Raw genomic sequence first — 21,461 nt, 5'->3', positions numbered from 1 at the left:
GAAATTAAACAGAGGAAGAAGCGTGGTCTGTCGCAGTTCGATGACGATGTATTGAGTCTCTGTGACCGTGAGCTGTTTGACATGTACGGAAAGCAAGCGTGCTGACCAAAACAATGATGAATTTAGCGACTTTAGTGAACAGCCTCAGAGGCTCTCTGCTGAGCATTGAGAGAAGACTTCTGCAGGCGGCCGGACTAGAGAGACAGCTGGGTGAGTTTACTGACTGGAGCCTAGCAGGCAGAAGGTTATCCTGCTGCTGACGATGATCGATACAAGCATGGGCGTCATTTCCACTGGGGACAGGGGGGACATGTCCCCTCCACTTTTCAAAATCCCGTTTGTGTCCCCCCAACTGTTCACATTTAAAAAAAAAAAATGTTTTACGCAAGTGGTCATCGTCACGGAGGAGCGTCTGTGTGTGTGTGTGTGGCAGGAGTGCATTTTGTGTGAGGGAGAGAGAGAGACAGGGAGAGACAGGGAGAGAGAGAGAGAGAGAGAGAGAGAGTTACGGGGATTGTTGTTAGCATCTGGTGCTAGCTCGGAGATTGGATTAGAAGCTGTTTCAACAATAAGGAGAGGGAGAGTCCTCTCCTGTCGGACTGAGAGACTGAGATAACATCAGCTCAGGGAGCTAAAGGACTCGCTGAGTGGTTATATTGTAAACTTTAGTGTAAGTTATCTCAGTGAGTCTCAAACGGTTTGGTCTAAACACATATTTCCATCTATTTAATATAGTTGTTCAAAATAAGTTAAAAAGTAATGACGATGTCAGTAAACAATTAAAAACACAGTTTGAAAGGGAAGTGATTAGTAAAATATGCATAAATAAAAAGAAAGAATGCAGACTAGGTAAAAGATAGGAGAGAGGAGTATATCAATGATGTGTTATTGGTTGTGAGCATATTCTAATGGTTTTTGGAGTATTGAAATATATACAGTTCTGTTTCATATGAGTGTTGAGAGAGCTGTATCCATAAATCTCTTAATTTGTGCACCAGATTGATGCCTTTAACTTCAATTTAAAGAAACAAATCTTACCGGGGGTGCATACCCCCGGACCCCCCTATAGGATGTGAGGTCATCACAAATAAAACAGGTTCATGGATAGATAAGTTTGCACACTCATTATACACACTACACATTTTTCTTGGATTAGTTAACACCATAGTCCCTAATATATATTTGTAGAAAGGCAGGAAATGGAATTAAATCGAGAACAATGTTTCATTGCGGAGGACCCCCTGTTTTGTGTCCCCCCCACTTCTCAAACCAAAGTTACACCCTTGGATACAAGCCCTGTCTCTTAAACAGACTCCTCATGCTGAATTTAATGTTAAGGTGCAGTGAAAGCTAACTTGTAACAATGTATTTCCTGTGCAGCCCCAGCGCTGACAGTGGTTGGCCCCAGTCTCCTGCCTCAGGTCGACAGGGAGGAAGGGCTGGAGGAGCAGCAGAGCGCGGATCAGCCTCCTGGCCTCTCAGACGGTATCCTGTGGATGGCAGTGCCCAAGAAGAGACGCACTATAGAGATCAACCGCACCAGGAGGAGATCTGAAATAAATATGTTACAAGTCAAGGTACTCTATGGATCCTCTTAACTTGTCCTTGTACTCTAACCCAACTGTTCTCCATTGCTGTCTAACTTATAAAGCTTTCTAGTGTTGATTGTTAGTGATTGAATATATCAGCTGCAACTCCTCCCTTTCAGCAAGTTAAGCTCTAAAAATGACATTTAGGAAACTCACAGAAACATCTCAGTTAAAAGGTAATTAAATGTTTCCTAGGATGAAAGTTGGAAGAAAGCAACGTTTTTTAACACAGCTAATCAGACTTCTTATAGCATGCATATTATGTGTGGATTATTTACTGTCAACAAAGTTAACCTACATTCCTAATGGAACCTAAGAACTGTTAAAGTTGAGAACCCCCTTGTTTTTAATGTGACTGACTGATACAGAAAAACATTCCTGCAATAACTCTATAACAAATCACCTTTGGGTGGTGCTCAATAGTTTCTCTTGGAATAAAATCACACTGTACATTTTACATTTATATATTCAGTAATATTTAATATTCCATCTGTCACATACTTATGTACATATAATACCTTGCTTTATATCTTGTTATTGTTAATTTGTAAATTCAACATGTCCATTTTCTACTTTCTTGTTTATTTGTTATCTTTTAATTTGTATTGTACAATACCATGTCTTTTTATGCTGCTGCAACACAAAGATGTCCCAAATTGGGATCAATAAAGTACTATCTTATCTTATTTATATATTTCAATTTATATTCAGTACTTAAGTAACATTTCACATTCTGTAAAATCGTTTTGGAGCACTTGGTGGTCAACAGTGTCAAAAGCCTTCCTGAGATCAAGGAAGACAGCACCTACATATGGGCTCGTCTCCAACATACATTTAACCTTTTCCACAAAGACACAGTTAGCTGTCTAAGTGGAGTGGTGGTGAGCATGAAAACCAAACTGCATTGGGTGGAGTGGAGCGAAACCTTTATCTAAATGTTTGGTGGTTAGTTTTGACACCCATTTCTCAGCTATCTTAGAGACACAGGGGAGGATGCTGATTGGTCTGTAATTGGACATCTTGCCCTTATCCCAAGATTTAAAAATCGGTGTCACCGTGGCCACCTTCCAGGATGATGGGACTTCCCTCGTGCTGATAGATTGATTCACTAGTATAGTAATTGGTTTTATTAATAAAGTTGGTGTCTAAATCATATGCATCCCTAGCCTTAGAACCTCTTAACCCTAAGATTATATGTTTTACCTCATCCTCTGTGATTTCCTCCAGGTCAAAAACGGGGTGTGTATCCACAATCAGGCTAGGTGAGACCTCAGATGGCGGGAAGAGCTTTGTAAAGTCCAAAACACTAGTTAAGAAATACTCATTGAGAGAGCTGGCCAACACTGCAGGGTCTTTTATCAGGGCATCTTTGATTTTTAATTCTAGAACATAATCCTGTTTGGTTTGTTTACCTAATAGTTTATTTAAGGTTTGCCAAACTTTTTTATCGTTACCTTTCGCACCTTCAATTATATTGATGAAAAAGTTTGCTTTGGCCTGTCTTATAGTTTGTGTTACTTATTAGTGATTAATATAGGTTAGTAGCTGCTTGTTAGCTGAGCTCATATGCTATCATTATTAGTTTATATGTTGGGTTATAAGTCGCAACAAACTGCTGTAAAGAAAATTGATATTTCCTAAGTTATTTAGAAACATTGTTGGACCCACTGTTTCTCTCTTTCTCTCTCAGACCAACATCGAGCCATGTCCTGAGTGTGGCCACTTGAAGCAGAAACACATCCTGTGCAGCTTCTGTTACGCCAAGGTGTGCAGAGAGACGTCAAAGATTCGGCAGCAGATGAAGGCGATGGAAGGGGGGGCCCATGGGGCGCCGGCAGTGGAGACTGTCATCCTGTATGAGGGAGAAACACCAAGTGAGCTGGACAAAGACAAAAGGATTGTGGAGAGGCCCAGGAAGAGGCCTGCCTGGTTCAGCCTCTGAGATATTCATCCTGTTTGTGATACCAAAGCTGATTCTTGATGTAGTTATCTCTGTAAAGATACCATACCTGATCATTGATTTGTGGGTTTAAGGCTCACACAGCTACATATTTGAATTTTTGGTTTAATTTAATTTGTTACTTTTTCAACTGTTTGTCATATTCTCAAATTGGATACATTTACTGTATGTTTGAATATTTGACAATACATTCTTTATTTGAAAAAAGAAATTATGTGATTCTTTGTTGCCTTAAATTCAAAAACTCAAATGAGACCATTCAATGTAAAGACTTACCATTGTGTTATTCAAAAAATCGTACTTTATCCACTTTATGACACAGAAAAAACAATTAGGTTTGATAATTAAACCCGACGCTCCGACCACATCACTCCACTGGCTCCCCATCAAACACTGCATTGACTTTAAAATATTACTTTTCACTTTCAAAGCCCTCAACAACCTTGCCCCCCCCCTACCTCTGTGACCTCATCCAACGACACAACCCCACCCGTCGCCTCAGGTCTGCTGAAGCTAACCTACTGCAGCCCATCAGGACAAAGCTCCGGACCTGGGGTGACAGGGCCTTCGCAGCAGCCTCCCCCACACTCTGGAACTCCCTCCCCAGCTACGTCAGATCCGCCAACACTCTCACATCATTCAAACAATCCCTCAAAACTCACCTTTTCACTCTTGCCTTCAACTCCTAATCAACTAACCCCTTGCCCTCATTCCTCCTAGCTTAGCACTTTCCACTTTTGTTGTTATTTTGTTTTACTTGCTTGTAAGCGCTTTGAGCACCAGGAAAAGCGCTTTATAAATGTAATTTATTATTATTATTATTATTATTAATATTATTATTATTAATATTATTATTATAATTGTGCTCCAAAGTCATTGGCACAATAAAGGGGGGTCAAGAGTATTAGTGTCTACCATAAGCTTTCATTAAGACTACAGCTTTTTAGCATCCTCTGAATAAACCCAATTTTAAAATAGCCACAAGCTTTTTATCAGTAACACAAATATGGTTATGAACCACTTGGAATCGGATGTCTTAAGATTTCAAACATTATGAAGTGATACGTCATTCTTGGCTTCTTTGTGATGGAAACTAATTGCCACTTCTTCTGATCTTGAAGGGATGCATGTTTTTGTTTGTGAATGTGTGTTTGTGTTGCCACAGCAACATCTATTAGTCAGGATTCAGCATCAAATTGGAGTCATGTAATACTGGCTCTTGTGTTGCAGGGGGGGGGGGGACTGTTTTTGCTGGGATGAGTCCAGCATACCTTTCACTGCCTCAGTCACACCCTCAACCCCCTCTGATACAGTTTCACCCTCCAACTGATGGAAGTGGGGCTGCCAGCGTTCTCCTGAGAGGAACTAAAGTTATAGTATCTCAGTGGTATCAAATTGAACAGGATATTAGATATTAACATACACTGTATGTCAATAAAAGTTAAGATAGTTTGTAACCAAATTACTTACATTTCAGAATTAAGGTGTTTACCTGCCTCCCAAACATTCGGCACATCCTTCCATTACATCTGAAATATGAAGATAATGAAGCACTTCTGAACACAAAGAGAATGGAATAATGAGATCCCTTTACAAATCAAATGAGTGTCCCAACGAAACTTTTCTAAAAGTCAGTCATAAAGTAGAATAATTTTGCCCAAGGAACTGATGTCTCTTTGGATTAATGAGCTGGATTAAGACCGTCAGCCAGTGATCTGATTTCCCTCAGCTGTTTCCTTCCTGCGACATTCGGTCTATGTGAGAGACATCTGAGGAGTTGGAGAATATTTTTGTTGACATGCTGGGATAAACCCTGGATTCATGTCATTTAAGCAGACTGGTTGTTTTGTACATCATGCACACTTTCATAGTCTGGAAGTAAACATAGAAGACTTTCTTTATATCAGCAGTCGTAGTCGTTGTAACTAAGTACATTAACTGAAATGCCGTACAAGTGAAATGTTGCCATAGATGATTTCAGTATTTCAATTTTTTGCTACTATATACTTGTACCCCATTTTTTTCTACATTTATATTTCAGCTTTTATTATCATGAAGATTTAAATTATTAGCTCAATTTTAAATTGACAAATAATTTACGAGGCATTATTATGGGTTAAGCAACCAAGTAGTATATCAAGTAATTCAAAATAAATTAAGCTGCACTTTTGAAGTGATTAACACATGAATGCATCACTTATCATAATCAAGTAATGTAATATTATTCTGAAATAGGCCATTTTGTATAACTTACTTTTAGTATTTTGAGTTCATATTTATGCTAAAACCTTTGTACTTACAGTATGTAAAAAGCAGCACTAAACCAGTGCCAGGGTATGTTTACACTGTAGTTTTGCTACTTCTACTTAATTGTCTAAGTATATCTTTCACCACTGGGTTAATGATATAGCGGTTAATGGAATAATTTCCATTAGTGAAATCATTGGTGTTTCATTAGGTTGAGTCATGTTACAGAAAGAACTAGTGCCCATTTTCAAATGAAAACCAACCCTCAGGATGCCTGAAGTAAGGACATTCACTACAAAGTGATGCAGAGGAGTAAAAATAGAAACAAGGCTGAATATTTAAGACATTGCCAAACACACTCACACCTCAGACTGCTTGGTACAGACATTGACGACGACACATGATTTGATCGCTTTCTGTGTTTGTCTCCTTTGAGTTGTATGCGTGTCAAGTCAGACAGGAGTGAAAAAGGACACGAAAAAGGCTTTTTACACAGAAGTTAAATTCTCACTTTCAAAACAATCCCACAATGCACTGTGTGAGCAGAGGAGGCTGCTACCTGGTGAACTCCTACTGTGATCTTCAGGAGGAGAACCAGTGGAAGAAGGAGAGCTACGAAGCCTGCTGGGTGAGCCTCGTCCTGGAAACCAGACCACAATACAAGTAGGTTGTTTCCTAATAAAATTCAGCTTTTTTCTAATTTTGGTTATGTATGGATCACTGCCATACAGGTTGAGTGAAACTTTATTTTATTTTCTCTGTTATGTTTATGTAAACTCGGTTGAATATTTTTAGATCTATACAATCCTCAGTATTTGATAATAATCAGAATAAAGGGTAAAGGTACAGCAGCCCATGTTTGTTTCACTGTAAACACACCATATGCGCGAGCTTTTGACCTTAGTCCACGCTGATTTACTTACATAAGGCTGCTGCACCGCCTTGTTTGGTTTGAAACCTTTTTTCTGGTGGCTATTTGAACCCATATCCTTTGTGCTTCTTCTCAAGTTCAACCTTTTTCAAAATTTAGGCAGAAAATACTTTGTTGATAATCATTAAAGATGGGCCAGACATTAAGCTGTCAGGATTGGAAGAGAGCAAGGCAGGTTTTTTAAAGTTGTTTTATATTTGTTTCCAATAATCATCAAATTATTACGAATTAAGTAAGTACATTTATTTTATTATGACCAAATCATGCCTTTTTGTACTTTTGTGTAAAAGATTAAGACTAGTATGCTGTCATCAATGGACATGTTTGAAAAACATAAATAGATGACATCATTGATTATTTTGTAGTTTGTTCCCTATATCCTAATTTCTGAAAGTTCGATATTGTAGAAAGGACGAACACTAAAGAGACAGGCACTAAAACTGAGCATTTAAAGCAGATTATTCATACAGGTACGGTATATCCAGACATAAAGTGTGATGTGTTTTTTGAAACAAAATAATGTCAAGATGTTCTAGTAAAAACAAAGTATGTACCCTTTAAATTATTTAAAAAACATAACCTATACCTCTTGTAGTGTTGTTAAAACTGTGACCAGCTTTAAAGTTTCAACTAAGCAAGAGAAGTGAAGAAGCAGTCTTCACCCTTGTTTACAAGTTATTTGAAAACGCTTGAAAGAGATATAATGATCACGTCGCTCTACTTTTGTGTATTACAGAGAGTTAATAAAAAGCATTTTTCTTAATGTTTTCCAGGCTGACTCTTTCAGAGACAGACAGCGTCCGTAGAGAGAGTTACAAGCAGCAGCAGGTGATCCACTTCCTGGTGGAGAGGAGCCCCAGCCGGACCCTGAGGCTGGGCAGCAGCAGAGACATGGCAGAGCACCAGCTCCCCTTATCCAACACCAGCAGCTCACTTCGTACCACAACTAAACAAAAGCCGGTCATACAAGAGAAGGGAAATAATGAAGAGGACAAACAGGAAGTGACTGCCAATACTCAGGACGTCAGCAAGCCACTCAGAGAGAACTTCAGAGCCTCCAGCCTGATGTCCTCGCCGAGGGAAACCTCCAGCCGGGTGCAGAGGAGGGAGTGAAGAGAGGAGTCATTTAAAATTCAGAAAATATAACGTAGCCTTTGTTATTGTCGTTTACATACAGTACTGGTGTTGGTTAAACAAAATGTGCTTCTAAATGTAATCAGCTTAACCGTGACTTTCAGTGAAAAATGAAAGTGTTCATTAATTGTTTTCTCATTTTCTATGTTAAGTATAATTCAAACTCCAAAAAATAACACCTCTCGTAATGTTCTTGTGAGTAGTGTGGAGTGATTTAAAGAGAGATTTACTGGATTCTATTCTCCTAATTCGGTTGGCAAATTATTATATTTAAAACATACATTTTGGAACGAATTCTGAAACAGGTTTTCAACAATGATTGTAAATGTTTGTCATCGTCATTGATTCCCAACAAAACAAAGTAGCAAAACTTCTTGAAACAGTGTCTGGAATCTATATTTACTTAATAAACGGTCCTGTCAGTAGTTACAACCAAAACACTTAACCAATAGGTTCAATGTATTCCTGCTGGAAACTGGTTTAATGTATGCATCTTCATGAGATTTTATGTTGAATGATCATTCTTCAGGGAGCAAATCCAGTGGAAGCCCCCCCCCCCCCTGTGGTAAGTCAATAACATCATAAAGGAAGCCTCAGCGAACTGATATAGACTATGGTAAATGCAGCAGCACTTTTGAGAGTGTTAGAATATAACAACAGTCCGGAAATGAAGTCCTTAAACCTGGAATTTATTGATTTATTATGATTTAACAGAGTTCTAAGAGCCAGTACATTTGCATTTATGGCATCATATCCAGCACTTAATCACCAAGTTATGGTGCAAACAAAAAAAGAACATCATTGAGATGTTTGGCAACCTTATAGAAAAGCTACTGCTTAGTTAATCCATTCATCACAGGGGTGCAGTGTGAGGTAAAAGGGTGCTGTTTTACTATTTCTGTTGCAGTATGGTGGTAAGGTGTTACAGTAATGAGCAAAACTTTGAGCTCTATCCCCTTATTTAGATTCACATGCACGTTCAGTCTCCCTGATAGTTAACCTAAAAGCTCCCACAAACCAGACAAAGTAAACAGATATACTATGCTTTTGGTTTTTGGCCATGAATCATAAACGTCAACAAACATATAGAGTGTAAAGAGAGATGTTCTTCATGGATAAAAAACAAATAAAGTCCCACAAATATCATGATAAATATCCCCGAATCAACAACACATTCTACGACTTTGCAGCAAAATAATGTTAGAAAAATATTTTCCATGTGTTAATGGTTCCCGTTTTCTGTTTAACACATTTGCTATTTATTTTCTTTTTCTTCCTGAAGACACTTGCAGCCAGCAACACATAGATGTGCAATATCACATCGTGGAGTAATACAAGGGAATCCTAAATGCATACCTGAGGTGGACAAACTGACATTTTCCAGGGTCTACAATGTATCCCTGTGAGCAGTAATTCATGGTACTCATAGAGTTAAATGGATACAATTGTTGTGATTAATTTTTGCTAAGTGGAAAAAAAATACATCTCTATGTACATATCATTAATTTTGCATCCAATATGGATATCATCTTATAGTGGATTGTTATCATTATAGGTCTGCACACAGTTAATTTAAAGCCAATGAGTCTTAATTGGGGCTTCTGAAATGATCATGTTTTAATTCTAGGTTGTGGAAATAATCCTTCTGTTTCATAGCTGGGATCAAGGAAGGAATCTAAAGGCACGGACACACCAGGGTTGCGGTCGGATAATCCAAAGATCAGCTCCTAACGTCTAACCCTATCGTCTATTCCTTGACCTCTGAGTGAAACGTCACGGGGTTAAGGGATAGTGGATAGGAGAATTCAAAAAGGACTTAGGAGAAGAGACTGCGGTACTTTAGAGAATCCGACTACACTTTCACTATCTGACGTGTTTATGATGCGCCAGCGGACGTCATAAATGTGCGTCTGCTGCTGTGGGGAAACTATGGAAACTACAGTTTTCTATACAACGGACTACAACATGGACGTATAATAAGAACGAGGGACTTTAAACTCATCTTGAGACTCTGCACCGTGCTCTGATGCTGTTGCTTTATGCTTTATGAACGTGGACAACAGAGAAACATATTCTTCATGACCAAAGTTGGAATTGAAATAAAAAAGGAAAGTGAAACTTATGCTCGTCACCCTCTCCCTCCGGTCCACATTAATACAAATGATCCCAATACGTATGAACTATGAAAAGATCTTAAAGTAAATACAAATGTATATATTATAAACGTTAGTCTTTAACACCTATCACTGTGTATATCACCATTCAAGCATCTTTTAAAAGTTGAACAAACCCCACACAGCTCAGTAAAGACTGTGAAATGTTGACTTTATTTGATAATTTCAGTAAAAACTAACGTTCATATTTCTCTTTTTGATTACAATACTGGTGAACGTTCAAAACAAAGCACTTTGGCCACCTACCACATACGTTTTAAAATGCATAATAAGCACCATAACTTTCATGATATAATTTCTCGGTCATAATCGGTTGTTTCCGTGAACGGCCGACTGTTGTGTGACGGAAAATGCTGCGGCTGCAAGGCATTGTGGGGCAGCATTTTCTCCTTTCCTTTCGGTGAGGGAGGTCCAGTGGTTCCAAAGCTAAAGGAGGTTATAGAGGAAGTTTGAAACCTCCTTTCCTGTCATCTAGAGAATTCGAACAGCACTTATCATGGCTGCCACTGAGGGACTTCCGGGTCATTTCACTCCGTTAGGAAGGTTCCTTAGCTAAATGGACTATTCGACTTCAGCCCAGGCCGATTATCGGCGTCGGTGGGCGTCAGGCCGACGATGAGCGTTGACACGCCCTACTCAGATTGGTGTGTCCCGCACCGTCGAATCTTTTCAACCGTACCGACGCCTTTTCGGCCGAAAACCCTTGAATCGGCGGGCAGTTGGCCAAAGGTAGTCGGCAAAAGAAATCACTCTGATTGGTTGTTCAGCTAGCGAATCAGTGCATTAGAAGCGAAACAGAAGTTAGGGACCCAAACAAACTATTAAGAAGGCAAATCTGAGATTTCATTGAACTCCAGCTCTCGACACAGGTTCGGGAGAGCCCCATGAGCTTCTCGTTGTAGAGTGAAAATGGAACGCATTCTGTTCTTCTTCTCTCGGTTATCACGCAGTCTGTCTTCCGGTTGTTGCCTCTTTTGAATGACGAATATACACTACCGCCGCCTGCTGGTAAGGAGAGTTATTGCCACTCACGCATGCGCAGTTCGTACGTGCTTCTTGGCCATCGGCTGAAGTCTTTGCGGTGTGTTCAAGTGCGACACATGGCCAAAACGCAGAGACGAGAGGCGACGCAACAGTCGGGGTCCGTCTGTGTCAGTTCTTTGTTGTCAGATTGGTGTGTCCGGGCCTTAACAAGTAAAGAAGATAACAACAAAAAAACCATGCATTTTCAGTCCTGATCCACCACTCCTCTGAAAATTCTTAAAAGTCTAATGAAAAACCCCAGCTCGTGTTCGTCACTTTGTGTGGGACTGGATTTTCCCTCCTAAGATGGCTCCTTCAGCCCTCTTGTGTTTCTGCACAGTGACCTGCAGCTGCCAGTACTTGAGGTAAACCCACATGAGGCTGCCATTCTTCCTCTTGTCCATGTTTAGCAAGTCAGCACAGTGCGTATCTCTCTTAAAAACATCCTTAAGATCAGACTCTAGGTCCAGTTCTGCCAGGACAGGGTCTTTGACGACCTTGATCAGCATGTTCTTCTCCATCTCCAGCCGCTGGTCCCGAGGTTGGATGAGGGAACAGTAAGCATTCTGGCGCTCCAGAAGCTGATACTCCAGCTCCTTCAGAGTGGCGTTGGCTCGCTGGGACCGGTTGTCTTCTCGCTCCAGGGCGTGATGCAGTACCGCCCCTGCAGCGCCAGACTTCACCAGCCTTTGCTTTTCTTCCTCCAAGGCTTCACGCTCCTTGTAAGAAAGAAGACAGTGTTTTCTTTTTAATGCAGGCCCATAAGGAAATAGCACACTAGTGGAAATACACTGCAAGACAAGATGTTACCTCATGTAGCTGTTTCCGTTCTTCCATCAGCTGATGGCTCTGTGAGACCATGGCCTGTTTGTAGCCTTTCACCCTCTGCCTCTCCTTCTCCAGCTCCAGCTCGAGTGTAGCTGCTGCCCTTCGCCTATCTGTAAGTGTCTCACGGTACTTTATCTCCATTTCGCTTTTTATTGTTGAAATGTCTATTTTATACTGAGCTTTGACCTCCTGGATTTCCCTCTGAGACTCCCTCGTCCAGATCCAACCTAAACGGCACAGTGGAAGTTGAGAAATGATTTAAATAAATAAGATAAATTGCAACTATCTTAAACTCAAGCACCTTTTTCTAAACCAATGGAATTATCTGAAGCTTGTGCTAGTTTGCTAGGTTCGAGAAAGTAAGTACAGTTAATATGTCTTAAAATAAGAATGTATACAACAAACCCAAACAAAAAAACATACTGGTTTTAATAGATGAGATATTAAATTGTCTCTGGTAAACTAGATGTCTTTGTGTCAATTTAAAGTCATAATATGCAGGAATACTCCATTTCTGTTTGTCATATTGTCAAGTCAGATTGGTCATTATTAGTCATGGCAAAGAAGGAGAATATATTTTAATTGCTACCTAATGGCATTTGATATTTTGGGTTTTCAAAAGCTCAACCAGCTTTGTATGAGCACATTCAATATCTCTACATTACATCATGTAATGTTGTTTTTCTATTCCTGTAACCTAAACACAGACACACTCTGATGTAACTTACGGAATGCAGCCAATCCCAGCATTGGGACCAGCAGGGCGTAGTTCCATTGATGGCCATCACTGGCCCCCGCCCCCCTTCCTCGGGGGTCTGGCTCAATGTTCCACCTGGGGGGGTCATTCAGGTTGTTCATGGAAGCTGCTGTCACAGACACATACACACATGAAGGAAGACCAACACAGCATAGACTGCTCTGAATATGCATTACAATGAATGTTTACATTTTGCAACACAAACTGGTGCCCCTGAAGTAGCAGTGTCCCTTTTAATCAAACAGCCACACTCCAGTAATATCCTACTAGCTTCAATTAGCTTGTTAGCATTCACCGAATCAGACATGACTAAGCTTGAAGGTTCATGCTAGCTATATTATTTAATACAAACACATTACAGGACATAATAGTCTTGTAAATCGGACTACAAGTCGGCACACGTCTGTTAAATATTGGTTCTGTGTCTCACCTTGAATGATAAGTCTAGGTCACTTATACATTTGTTCCTGCACACCCTGCTTACACAAGTTTACTCGTTAGCAGTCCATCTATACCGACCGGGGGTATTTCGTAGGAAGTTACTTGATTAAAGATCAGTTTAGGTCTTAAGGGTAAACTCTGTTTGAATTAACCGAGATGTATTGTAAATCTCTAAGTGGTGTTTTAAAAGTAAAATCACGGTTAAAGTAGGGTTTAAATGATAACTGTCGGTAGTAAAAATGAGCGACTCCCCCGTTTTCGCAGAATGGTTTGGTCCATTGCTATGGAACATCTCATCCTCCACGGTGGCTCAGAATCGTTCCTTCAACTGACAACATGGCGAGTGTCCGTGCTGCCTCCCGTCTACTCTCCAAGAGGATATTATCTAAAACAACAGCTGTGAGTTTTTGCAACTGTCTACTTAGTCCTTCACATAACCCTATGTGATCTAACTATGTGTTTTCTACGCTAAAAGCAAATATTTTGCTGCACTTTCTGCTTTCGTAACCATCAGATTCCGACTTGCGTAACCTGTGTTATGTAGCTCAGGCTGTTTCAATGTGACACCAGGAAAATGGCTATTATGCTAGTCTAACAAAAGTTTATATATCTATACCAAATATATGTTTCGTTATATACAGAGAGTTATTTTTGAGTCAAATGTCAACATTACAGAGGGATTTGAACAAGTCTGTTAGTTAACGTTACCTCTGTTGCCCTTGTGAAAAACTGTTTAAGCTAACAGTAGCTAGCAAAATGTTATGCATACAATGCAAATACATTTAAAAGCGACTGCAGACTTAATGATTCTTACACAGATAGCATGGTTAATCTCAAATAAAAAAATCAAGTACAAAGTGCACTATAAAATCCAAGCTATAAATGATTACAAATATTAATGCTCTGATATCAATTGTTGTCTTTTCTGCCAGGTCCCTGCTGCTGCAGTTCAGGGATCCAGAGACTTTCACTTCTCCATCTATGGCAAGAAGACAAGTGCCAAAGTATCCGATGATGTGAGTCACATATTTACAATTTTTTCAGCATTATATAGGGTTATTTGTGTTGACGCATGATAGGGGTGTATTGTACTTTACATAAGTAGAACGGATAGTATTGCACTAATTTGGTTCACTGCATAATTTAGTGTCAATATTAAACTTGATAACTTGCTTGACTATATAGATTTCCACCGCTTGCTGACTGCTTCTAATAGGAGGTTTTTTGGTAACTTCTGTGCTTTTATTATTTTCAGATTTCTACTCAGTACCCAGTAGTAGATCATGAGTTTGATGCTGTGGTGGTAGGAGCTGGAGGAGCAGGGCTGAGGGCAGCCTTCGGCCTGTCTGAGGCTGGCTTCAACACCGCCTGCATCACCAAGCTCTTCCCCACCAGGTCTCACACTGTTGCTGCACAGGTATGAGAACATACTGTATGTTATGTGTTCATTAAGGATTTAGATTATTTTTGAAGGTTTTTCTACGGAGTTACAAGTTCAGATAATTTTGCATGATTAGACACATATAACTAACTCAGAAATGCAGTGTTGTTTGGCACATTCTAAGCCTCATGTAGATTCAATCACTCAATTAAAAGTTCTTAATCTTTAGTAAAGTAAATATTAACCTGGTTTACAGGGCGGGATTAATGCAGCTCTGGGAAACATGGAGGAGGATGACTGGAGGTGGCATTTCTACGACACAGTGAAGGGATCTGATTGGTTGGGCGACCAGGATGCTATCCATTACATGACAGAGCAGGCTCCTGCAGCCGTAGTGGAGGTAAGAAGGCACACACGCAGAAACGCATTCCCAATAGTGGATATGTAATTTTTTATTTTACTTTGTTTAATTAACACTTTTATTTTTGCATCCCATCAATTTTGTATGCATCGCAGCAAATATCATCAAGTTGTTGTGCCTCTTTTCCAGCTGGAGAACTTTGGCATGCCCTTCAGCCGTACTGAAGAGGGCAAGATCTACCAGAGGGCCTTTGGAGGTCAGAGTCTCAAGTATGGAAAAGGAGGCCAGGCCCATCGCTGCTGCTGTGTAGCAGACAGGACAGGACACTCACTGCTGCATACACTTTACGGACGGGTAGGTCCCCACACGTGTTCTCTCCCCTTTATTTCACTCAGTTCCTTCATAAAATACCATGGAATACAGTTTAACCTAATTTCATGTATCCGCCTTCTGTACAGTCTCTTCGTTACGACACCAGTTACTTTGTAGAGTACTTTGCCCTGGACCTGCTGATGGAAAATGGAGAGTGTAAAGGAGTGATCGCTCTCTGCATGGAGGACGGATCTATTCACCGCTTCAGGGCCAAGAATACTGTCATTGCTACTGGGTAGGTATTAGGGGTGTAACGGTTCACAAACATTTCGGTTCGGTACATACCTCGGTTTTTAGGTCACGGTTCGGTACGTTTTCGGTACAGCAGAAAAAATGATCAAAAAACATAAAATATATATATATATTTTTTTTTAATTATTAATTAAACTGTGAATAATGTATTCACTCAAATAAATACAAAATATAATAAAAGAAACATTAAGGTGCAACATTTCGGTGAACTGAAATAATCTGTATTTGAACTGTACTGTACTAGTACCTAAGCAGCCAGTTTGACATGACTTGCTTGTCATTGTATTTTCATGTTTAATTTTTAAAGAAAAATTAACTTGCTGGCACTAACAATGTCTCCTGCTGTGGAGAACACCCTCTCGCTAGGGACAGAGGTAGCAGATACAGCCAGGTAGCGCTTTGCTAACATGGCAACATAAGGATATTTGGCGTTTGTAATAGCTTTGGCTCGGTCTGGACTTTTTGCGAGTGGTGGAGGCTTAAATGCTAGTGGGAGTTGGGTTTGCACATCAGTCTTTTTTCTTTTGGTACTGGTGATATTCACGTTCGGGTGATGCCTTTTCAAATGAGTGTGCAAGTTTGATGTATTGCCAGCCGCGTAACCAATTTTAGTTGAACAATGCCGACAAACAGCTTTGGTTCGGTCCACCTGTCTTTGTCCGTCATCCTTGTACGTAACTGCGAAACCAAAATGTTCCCAAACCAGAGGCTTCAATGATGCTGGATGATTTTCGAGCTCAACTTTATCTGCGTTCGCCATTTCGACAGTTCCTCAAATTACTGACTACATTTGAACGCATCCCTGTGACCAGCTCTCATAATATGTCTCTCGTCCAATGAAATGACTTGGTTGCTCTATGACGCTTTGAACCCAATTTGAGCAAATTACTCAATGCTGCGACGCAGCACCTGAGATTACTTCCAAAAAGTTGTTCACGTTCTCAATTTTTTACATTTAACGTTATATTTGTTCGTACCGAACCGAAGGGCCCGTACCGAATAATCTCTGTACGAATACGTATAGCGTTACACCCCTATAGGTATCACACTCACTGTCACAAAAACAGGAACAAATTAAACATTTGTCTTATATCGACTCTCTGAACTTTGGCAGTAAACTTGAGATAGACAAGTTTTTAAAAATGAGTTGAATCTTCTCTTCCAGGGGTTATGGAAGAACCTATTTCAGCTGCACATCTGCCCACACTAGTACCGGTGATGGAAATGCAATGGTGACCAGAGCTGGCCTGCCCTGCCAGGATTTGGAATTCGTACAGTTCCATCCTACTGGTGAGAGAAATAAAAAATATTCTTACTAACAAAAACGCAATCTTATTTATGAAAAACCTTATCTTATCTTATATAGCAGTCTCTTTAATGCTCTACAGCAGCTAAAGGCATGCTTAAAATATATTTCTATATTTTTGATAGTAACTTGAGCTAGTGTTGTTTCAATAAACGTTCAAAGTCCAATATGTTGTCTTTTTGTAGAGGTGTGATAAGACTCTGCCTAGTTGTCCTGATTGTCTTTTGTCCTGTGGTGCGGTTGTTGCCATTTTATGTTTCTGAGTTTGAATTTCTACAAAAAACTAATCATGGAAGAGATTCAAACCATATTGTTTCAACCAATGCTTAGACAACTTCCTGTGTCTGGGAGAGATAAGGGGTATTTATCCTATTTACTTCATGGGCAATCTGTTACACTTGCACTTGGAATACTTTTAGGTTAGGTGAAGAAGTCATGCTTACATGTGTGGAGGCTCCCCAATTTTGGGCTGTTCCATAGCTCTGTTCAGGCCTGGCTGTCTCCAATAACCGAGCCTAGTCAGTAAAAGACCAGTGGTCATCTTTATTTTTGTTCCTGCTGGGAATCTGACACCAGGCCCCTTTATGATGTGGCATGTAGGAGGTCAGCACCAACTGCTGAGCCACTGCAGATTTGTTCACCTTTTGTAAACCCCAATATCAATATATCATCAAGAATATTTGACCCTTCTAAAATTTCAGCGAGTCCTTTTTAACATGTGAATCGTTCCAGGGATCTACGGAGCCGGTTGTCTGATTACAGAGGGTTGCCGTGGAGAGGGAGGCATCCTGGTCAACAGTGAGGGAGAGCGGTTCATGGAACGCTATGCACCCAACGCCAAGGACCTGGCCTCCAGAGATGTGGTGTCCCGCTCCATGACCATCGAGATCAGAGAGGGCAGGTATGGAAAATGAACACTGGTATGTCATGTAACTGCATGCAAGAAATGTCAAAACCTTTGTAAACATAAATAATTTCCTTCCTCCTGTGTGTGCTCCTTCAGGGGTGTTGGTCCAGAGAAGGACCACGTGTACCTGCAGCTCAACCACCTGCCCCCCCAGCAGCTGGCCACACGGCTGCCTGGTATCTCAGAGACGGCCATGATCTTCGCTGGAGTCGACGTCACTAAAGATCCCATCCCTGTTCTGCCCACCGTCCATTACAATATGGGTGGAATCCCCACCAACTACAAGGGACAGGTATGTGATGTGTGCACGAGCACCTGCATCCACACACACACACCAACAAAGTGACCCACCTTATTAACTGTTTTTCCCATCAGGTGATCACTTATACTGAAGGATCCGACAAGGTTGTTCCTGGCCTGTATGCGTGCGGCGAGTCGGCGTGTGCCAGTGTCCATGGAGCCAACCGGCTGGGTGCTAACTCTCTGCTGGATCTGGTGGTGTTTGGAAGAGCCTGCGCCCTCACCATCGCTGAGGAGAACAAGCCAGGTGAGCCCCCTCTGCTAGTGCCTACTATAAGAATAATGAGATTCTTAAAGCCAGGGAAGGTAGTTTTCTGGAAAAGGTAAAAAACCAGTAGAATTTCCAAACACAGCCCTTATACTGCAGCTCTCCTCTCTACACACTCTTTCCTGAGCCCCACCCACCAGAACCTGAACCAGTACTAGTCATTTTTTTTCATTTACATTTTTGCAAGCTAGTGGGCCTGACATAACCGCAGAACATTTCTCTCGTCTTTTTAAAACACTTTCGATATTGTATTATTGCGTTATATACTTTCTTATAGACTCTCTTTTTACTAAGTCTGTCTTGCTTTTTCTGGGTTGTTTAAGCAGTTTAATCTGTCACCTTCTGAAGGGACGTGCATCTGCAAATGTAGAACAGCCAATAAGAATGCCTTCTCTCTGAAATGACCTGTGATTGGTCAAAGTCTTCCGCCTACAATTTCTGAAGCCTGTAAACAGAGGAGGTGCTGAAGTCTAGTTTCCTCTGAGCCTGATTTTAAATAATCTCAAAGGTCAGAATGGAGTTTTTACAACATGACTCAAATAACCTAGTTTTAAGATCTGTTGAGATTTTTTCACATTTGACCCTGAGCGAATATGTCTATGAAATCAGATGAATTCTTCTAGTTTCTAGAAAAATTAAGTCGAATACTAAATTTCAGTTTTGATATAAATGAACACCACTACTACAGGATTATATTTAGTGTTGCAGTGCAAATCGCCTGCTTGCTTCATAGCTGACTCTAGTGTGTTGTTTCCTCTTCAGGAGAGAAACTGTCCCCTCTGGCACCCAGTGCAGGAGAGGAGTCTGTGGCCAACCTGGACAAGCTGAGGTACGCCAACGGAAGCCTGAGAACCTCCGAGATCAGGCTCAACATGCAGAAGGTAAACACTAAAGAAACACATGAGATCCCTTACATTGTGCATTAGATACATTATTTGAAATGTGTTTCCTAAAGAAACTTCTTCAGAAATGCATAAATAATCTGCCTCTTCCTGCTTTTCCTTAGACTATGCAGGCCCACGCTGCCGTGTTCCGTACCGGCTCCGTTCTGAAGGAGGGATGCGAAAAGATGGATGCTGTTTACCAGACCTTGGCTGACATCAAGACCTTTGACAGAGGTACTGCCCTACTGCTTGATTCTGTCTTTTTACAGCTCCTTGAGTCTCTTTCATGCTGCAAGTGCTGAAGTTCCTTCTCTTTCCTCTCCTCCAGGCATCGTGTGGAACACAGACCTGGTGGAAAGTTTGGAGCTGCAGAACCTGATGCTGAATGGCGTCCAGACCATCAACTCTGCCGAGCAGAGGAAGGAGAGCAGGGGAGCCCACGCCAGGGAGGACTTCAAGGTGGGATTTGCTATACTAAATCTGGGTTTCTTTCTCATTGTTTTTGTTTTTTTCCTTTTTCCTTGCCAGTGTTCTTTTTTATGTTTTTGCATTAGCAAATTATTCCTGTGTATTGCTTCCGGTCTTTCCTCTGACATTGTTTGTGTTCGACTTTATTCCAGGATCGTCTCGATGAGTATGACTACTCCAAGCCCCTGACGGGCCAGGTGAAGAAGCCCTTCGAACAGCACTGGAGGAAACACACTATGTCCACAGTCGACGTAAAGACTGGAAAGGTGAGTGTTGTGGGGCTTACAGCAGGAAGTTGGGCTTTTCTAGTAACCATTATTCACTTAATAGGCCAATAGAGTTGGTATGGTTTGATTGACCTTTTTTATTTTTGTGTGTTCCCAGGTGAGCCTGGAGTACCGCCCTGTCATCGACACCTCTCTGGATGAGCAGGAATGTGCCCACGTCCCTCCTGCCATCCGCTCCTACTAAGAAGATTCCCTTGCCCACGCTCTACTCTCCTCACCCATTAAATACACTCATTGACCTGCTATTTATCAATTTACTCTCCCTGTAAAAGAGAGGACATTTTGGGACGTTCATTTAAATCGCAAGTGTATCCCTTCTCGAATTGTAAAATACAAAAACAATGTGTCTTTAGAAACTTCTTCCCTTCGTCTCACATTCTTGTTCCTCTGTGTTTTGCCTTGATTTAACCTGCATGCAGCCAATATGATTTCAACATTGTGACCTCTGTGTGAGCTGGTGTTGTATATATTACCAGGCAACAAAAACATTAAAAATAGTTACGTTTTGCACCACTTAGGCTTTGCTTTCTGTGATGACACCATACGCTCATATTAAAACCTTGCAATGCTTTCTTTGATTACATTTTTTATTTTTTCGCTTTCTGAACAGAACAGATGGTTGAAATGATTGCAATTTGAAATGCACATGTTGCCGACAAGCAGCAAAGGGAACTTTTAAGTATGTAAATATTGCATAAATGCACAATAAATACGAGTTATACTGCATTTTCTTTGTGGAGTAGGCTATGAGGTAGTATTTTCTCGCTCATTATGGCCTTCAGTGTTGGGTGCTTTCTGTGACACTTCATGTGTGGTTCAAATGATAAAGAACATCTCATGCTACGTAGATCAACTGCTGACTGTCTGTATTGAGCTTCAATCATCTAGTTATTAAAAGGTTAACCCAATCAAGCAGTTCTGTGTGTATGTATTCAGCCACAATGTGCTGAAACAATGGCTTCTTTCTACATTGTGGGATTGCTGTATGCCCTCTGAAAACTTGATAAATTCCAGGAAGAGTCAGTGTTGTGTACAAAGCTTTTAGGGTGCTGATAAGGAATTAAACACTGAGCACCAACACGGGTGCCAGCTCTGAGTGCATCATGAGCGGTGAGAGAGGTTTCAATTCCAAAAACAAAACTGTTTGTGAAAGAACCTCACACTTTTCCTGCTTTGCCAGAATGGCTTTTAAAGATGTACTCACTTGACGTACTACGCAGATTCCCAATCATTGCTTCTTGTTCTAAATCATTGAAAGGATTACTTAATTTATTTGCTTTGAGTTCATTTGTACTTATTTTCACATGTTCAATAAAGTGCAGACATAGAAACAAGAGCATTTGGGTTTTGTTTGTTCACAACAACATCAACACAGACTCCTCCATATTTGAATTCCCATATGTGCATTGAAGTGAAATCTTTTGGTTCAATTGACCTTTCGCAAAGCCACGCCCCCCCTTGGTTACTGTTGCTAGTCCGACAAGCTGAGAGCCAGATGCGTTAAACAAAGCCATAATGGAGGGTCTCCGTAACGTCGGAGTCGCCTTAACAGACTCATTTTGGAGCAATAACGCAGCAATATTCTCCAGGT

At 40.7% G+C, this 21,461-nt stretch overlaps 4 protein-coding genes across 6 annotated transcripts; 3 read left to right on the top strand and 1 right to left on the bottom strand.

The window, feature by feature from the left end:
• Positions 1–21: 21 nt before the first annotated feature.
• On the top strand, positions 22–3,760 carry mrpl32 (mitochondrial ribosomal protein L32). The gene is made up of 3 exons (XM_079691679.1): positions 22–210; positions 1,381–1,577; positions 3,280–3,760. Exons 1-3 carry the CDS (start codon positions 114–116, stop codon positions 3,529–3,531), a joined length of 546 nt encoding a protein of 181 aa, XP_079547805.1. The 5' UTR covers positions 22–113; the 3' UTR covers positions 3,532–3,760.
• Positions 3,761–6,171: 2,411 nt separating this feature from the next.
• LOC307045597 (uncharacterized protein) lies at positions 6,172–8,399 on the top strand. Its single transcript, XM_079691373.1, has 2 exons — positions 6,172–6,459; positions 7,501–8,399. Exons 1-2 carry the CDS (start codon positions 6,326–6,328, stop codon positions 7,838–7,840), a joined length of 474 nt encoding a protein of 157 aa, XP_079547499.1. The 5' UTR covers positions 6,172–6,325; the 3' UTR covers positions 7,841–8,399.
• A 145-nt stretch (positions 8,400–8,544) lies between these two features.
• Positions 8,545–13,196, bottom strand: LOC307045596 (coiled-coil domain-containing protein 127-like). 3 transcript variants are annotated; one of them, XM_079691371.1, is made up of 4 exons: positions 13,074–13,196; positions 12,615–12,752; positions 11,869–12,113; positions 8,545–11,777 (listed from the first exon to the last, which is right to left on the bottom strand). In XM_079691371.1, exons 2-4 carry the CDS (start codon positions 12,742–12,744, stop codon positions 11,331–11,333), a joined length of 822 nt encoding a protein of 273 aa, XP_079547497.1. In that variant the 5' UTR covers positions 12,745–12,752; positions 13,074–13,196; the 3' UTR covers positions 8,545–11,330. The 3 variants fall into 3 exon arrangements, with proteins under 3 accessions (XP_079547497.1, XP_079547496.1, XP_079547498.1); XM_079691370.1 differs by having other exon boundaries at positions 12,615–12,749; XM_079691372.1 differs by having other exon boundaries at positions 12,615–12,718.
• Positions 13,197–13,336: 140 nt separating this feature from the next.
• On the top strand, positions 13,337–20,778 carry sdha (succinate dehydrogenase complex, subunit A, flavoprotein (Fp)). The gene is made up of 15 exons (XM_079691369.1): positions 13,337–13,483; positions 14,017–14,100; positions 14,340–14,501; positions 14,722–14,865; positions 15,016–15,180; positions 15,285–15,433; positions 16,616–16,740; positions 17,489–17,657; positions 17,760–17,955; positions 18,039–18,210; positions 18,994–19,112; positions 19,238–19,349; positions 19,444–19,574; positions 19,736–19,849; positions 19,968–20,778. Exons 1-15 carry the CDS (start codon positions 13,421–13,423, stop codon positions 20,052–20,054), a joined length of 1,992 nt encoding a protein of 663 aa, XP_079547495.1. The 5' UTR covers positions 13,337–13,420; the 3' UTR covers positions 20,055–20,778.
• The last annotated feature ends 683 nt before the right edge of the window (positions 20,779–21,461 follow it).

Source organism: Notothenia rossii, assembly GCF_949606895.1.
Source record: "Notothenia rossii genome assembly, chromosome: 7".
Lineage (NCBI taxonomy): Eukaryota > Metazoa > Chordata > Actinopteri > Perciformes > Nototheniidae > Notothenia > Notothenia rossii.
The sequence above is the reverse complement of the archived record's forward strand: the minus strand, read 5'-3'. Positions and strand labels throughout refer to the sequence as shown.

Bases quoted from the DNA above. Each gene is read 5' to 3' on its own strand.
- mrpl32 (XM_079691679.1), top strand. From the start codon at position 114: ATGATGAATTTAGCGACTTTAGTGAACAGCCTCAGAGGCTCTCTGCTG. The intron at 211-1,380 runs GTGAGTTTACTG...TTTCCTGTGCAG, and splicing joins CGGACTAGAGAGACAGCTGG to CCCCAGCGCTGACAGTGGTT. The intron at 1,578-3,279 runs GTACTCTATGGA...TTTCTCTCTCAG, and splicing joins TAAATATGTTACAAGTCAAG to ACCAACATCGAGCCATGTCC.
- LOC307045597 (XM_079691373.1), top strand. From the start codon at position 6,326: ATGCACTGTGTGAGCAGAGGAGGCTGCTACCTGGTGAACTCCTACTGT. The intron at 6,460-7,500 runs GTAGGTTGTTTC...AATGTTTTCCAG, and splicing joins GAAACCAGACCACAATACAA to GCTGACTCTTTCAGAGACAG.
- LOC307045596 (XM_079691371.1), bottom strand. From the start codon at position 12,744: ATGAACAACCTGAATGACCCCCCCAGGTGGAACATTGAGCCAGACCCC. The intron at 12,114-12,614 runs GTAAGTTACATC...TGTGCCGTTTAG, and splicing joins GCTGGGATTGGCTGCATTCC to GTTGGATCTGGACGAGGGAG. The intron at 11,778-11,868 runs GTAACATCTTGT...CTTTCTTACAAG, and splicing joins AACGGAAACAGCTACATGAG to GAGCGTGAAGCCTTGGAGGA.
- sdha (XM_079691369.1), top strand. From the start codon at position 13,421: ATGGCGAGTGTCCGTGCTGCCTCCCGTCTACTCTCCAAGAGGATATTA. The intron at 18,211-18,993 runs GTGAGCCCCCTC...TTTCCTCTTCAG, and splicing joins CGCTGAGGAGAACAAGCCAG to GAGAGAAACTGTCCCCTCTG. The intron at 19,350-19,443 runs GTACTGCCCTAC...CCTCTCCTCCAG, and splicing joins CATCAAGACCTTTGACAGAG to GCATCGTGTGGAACACAGAC.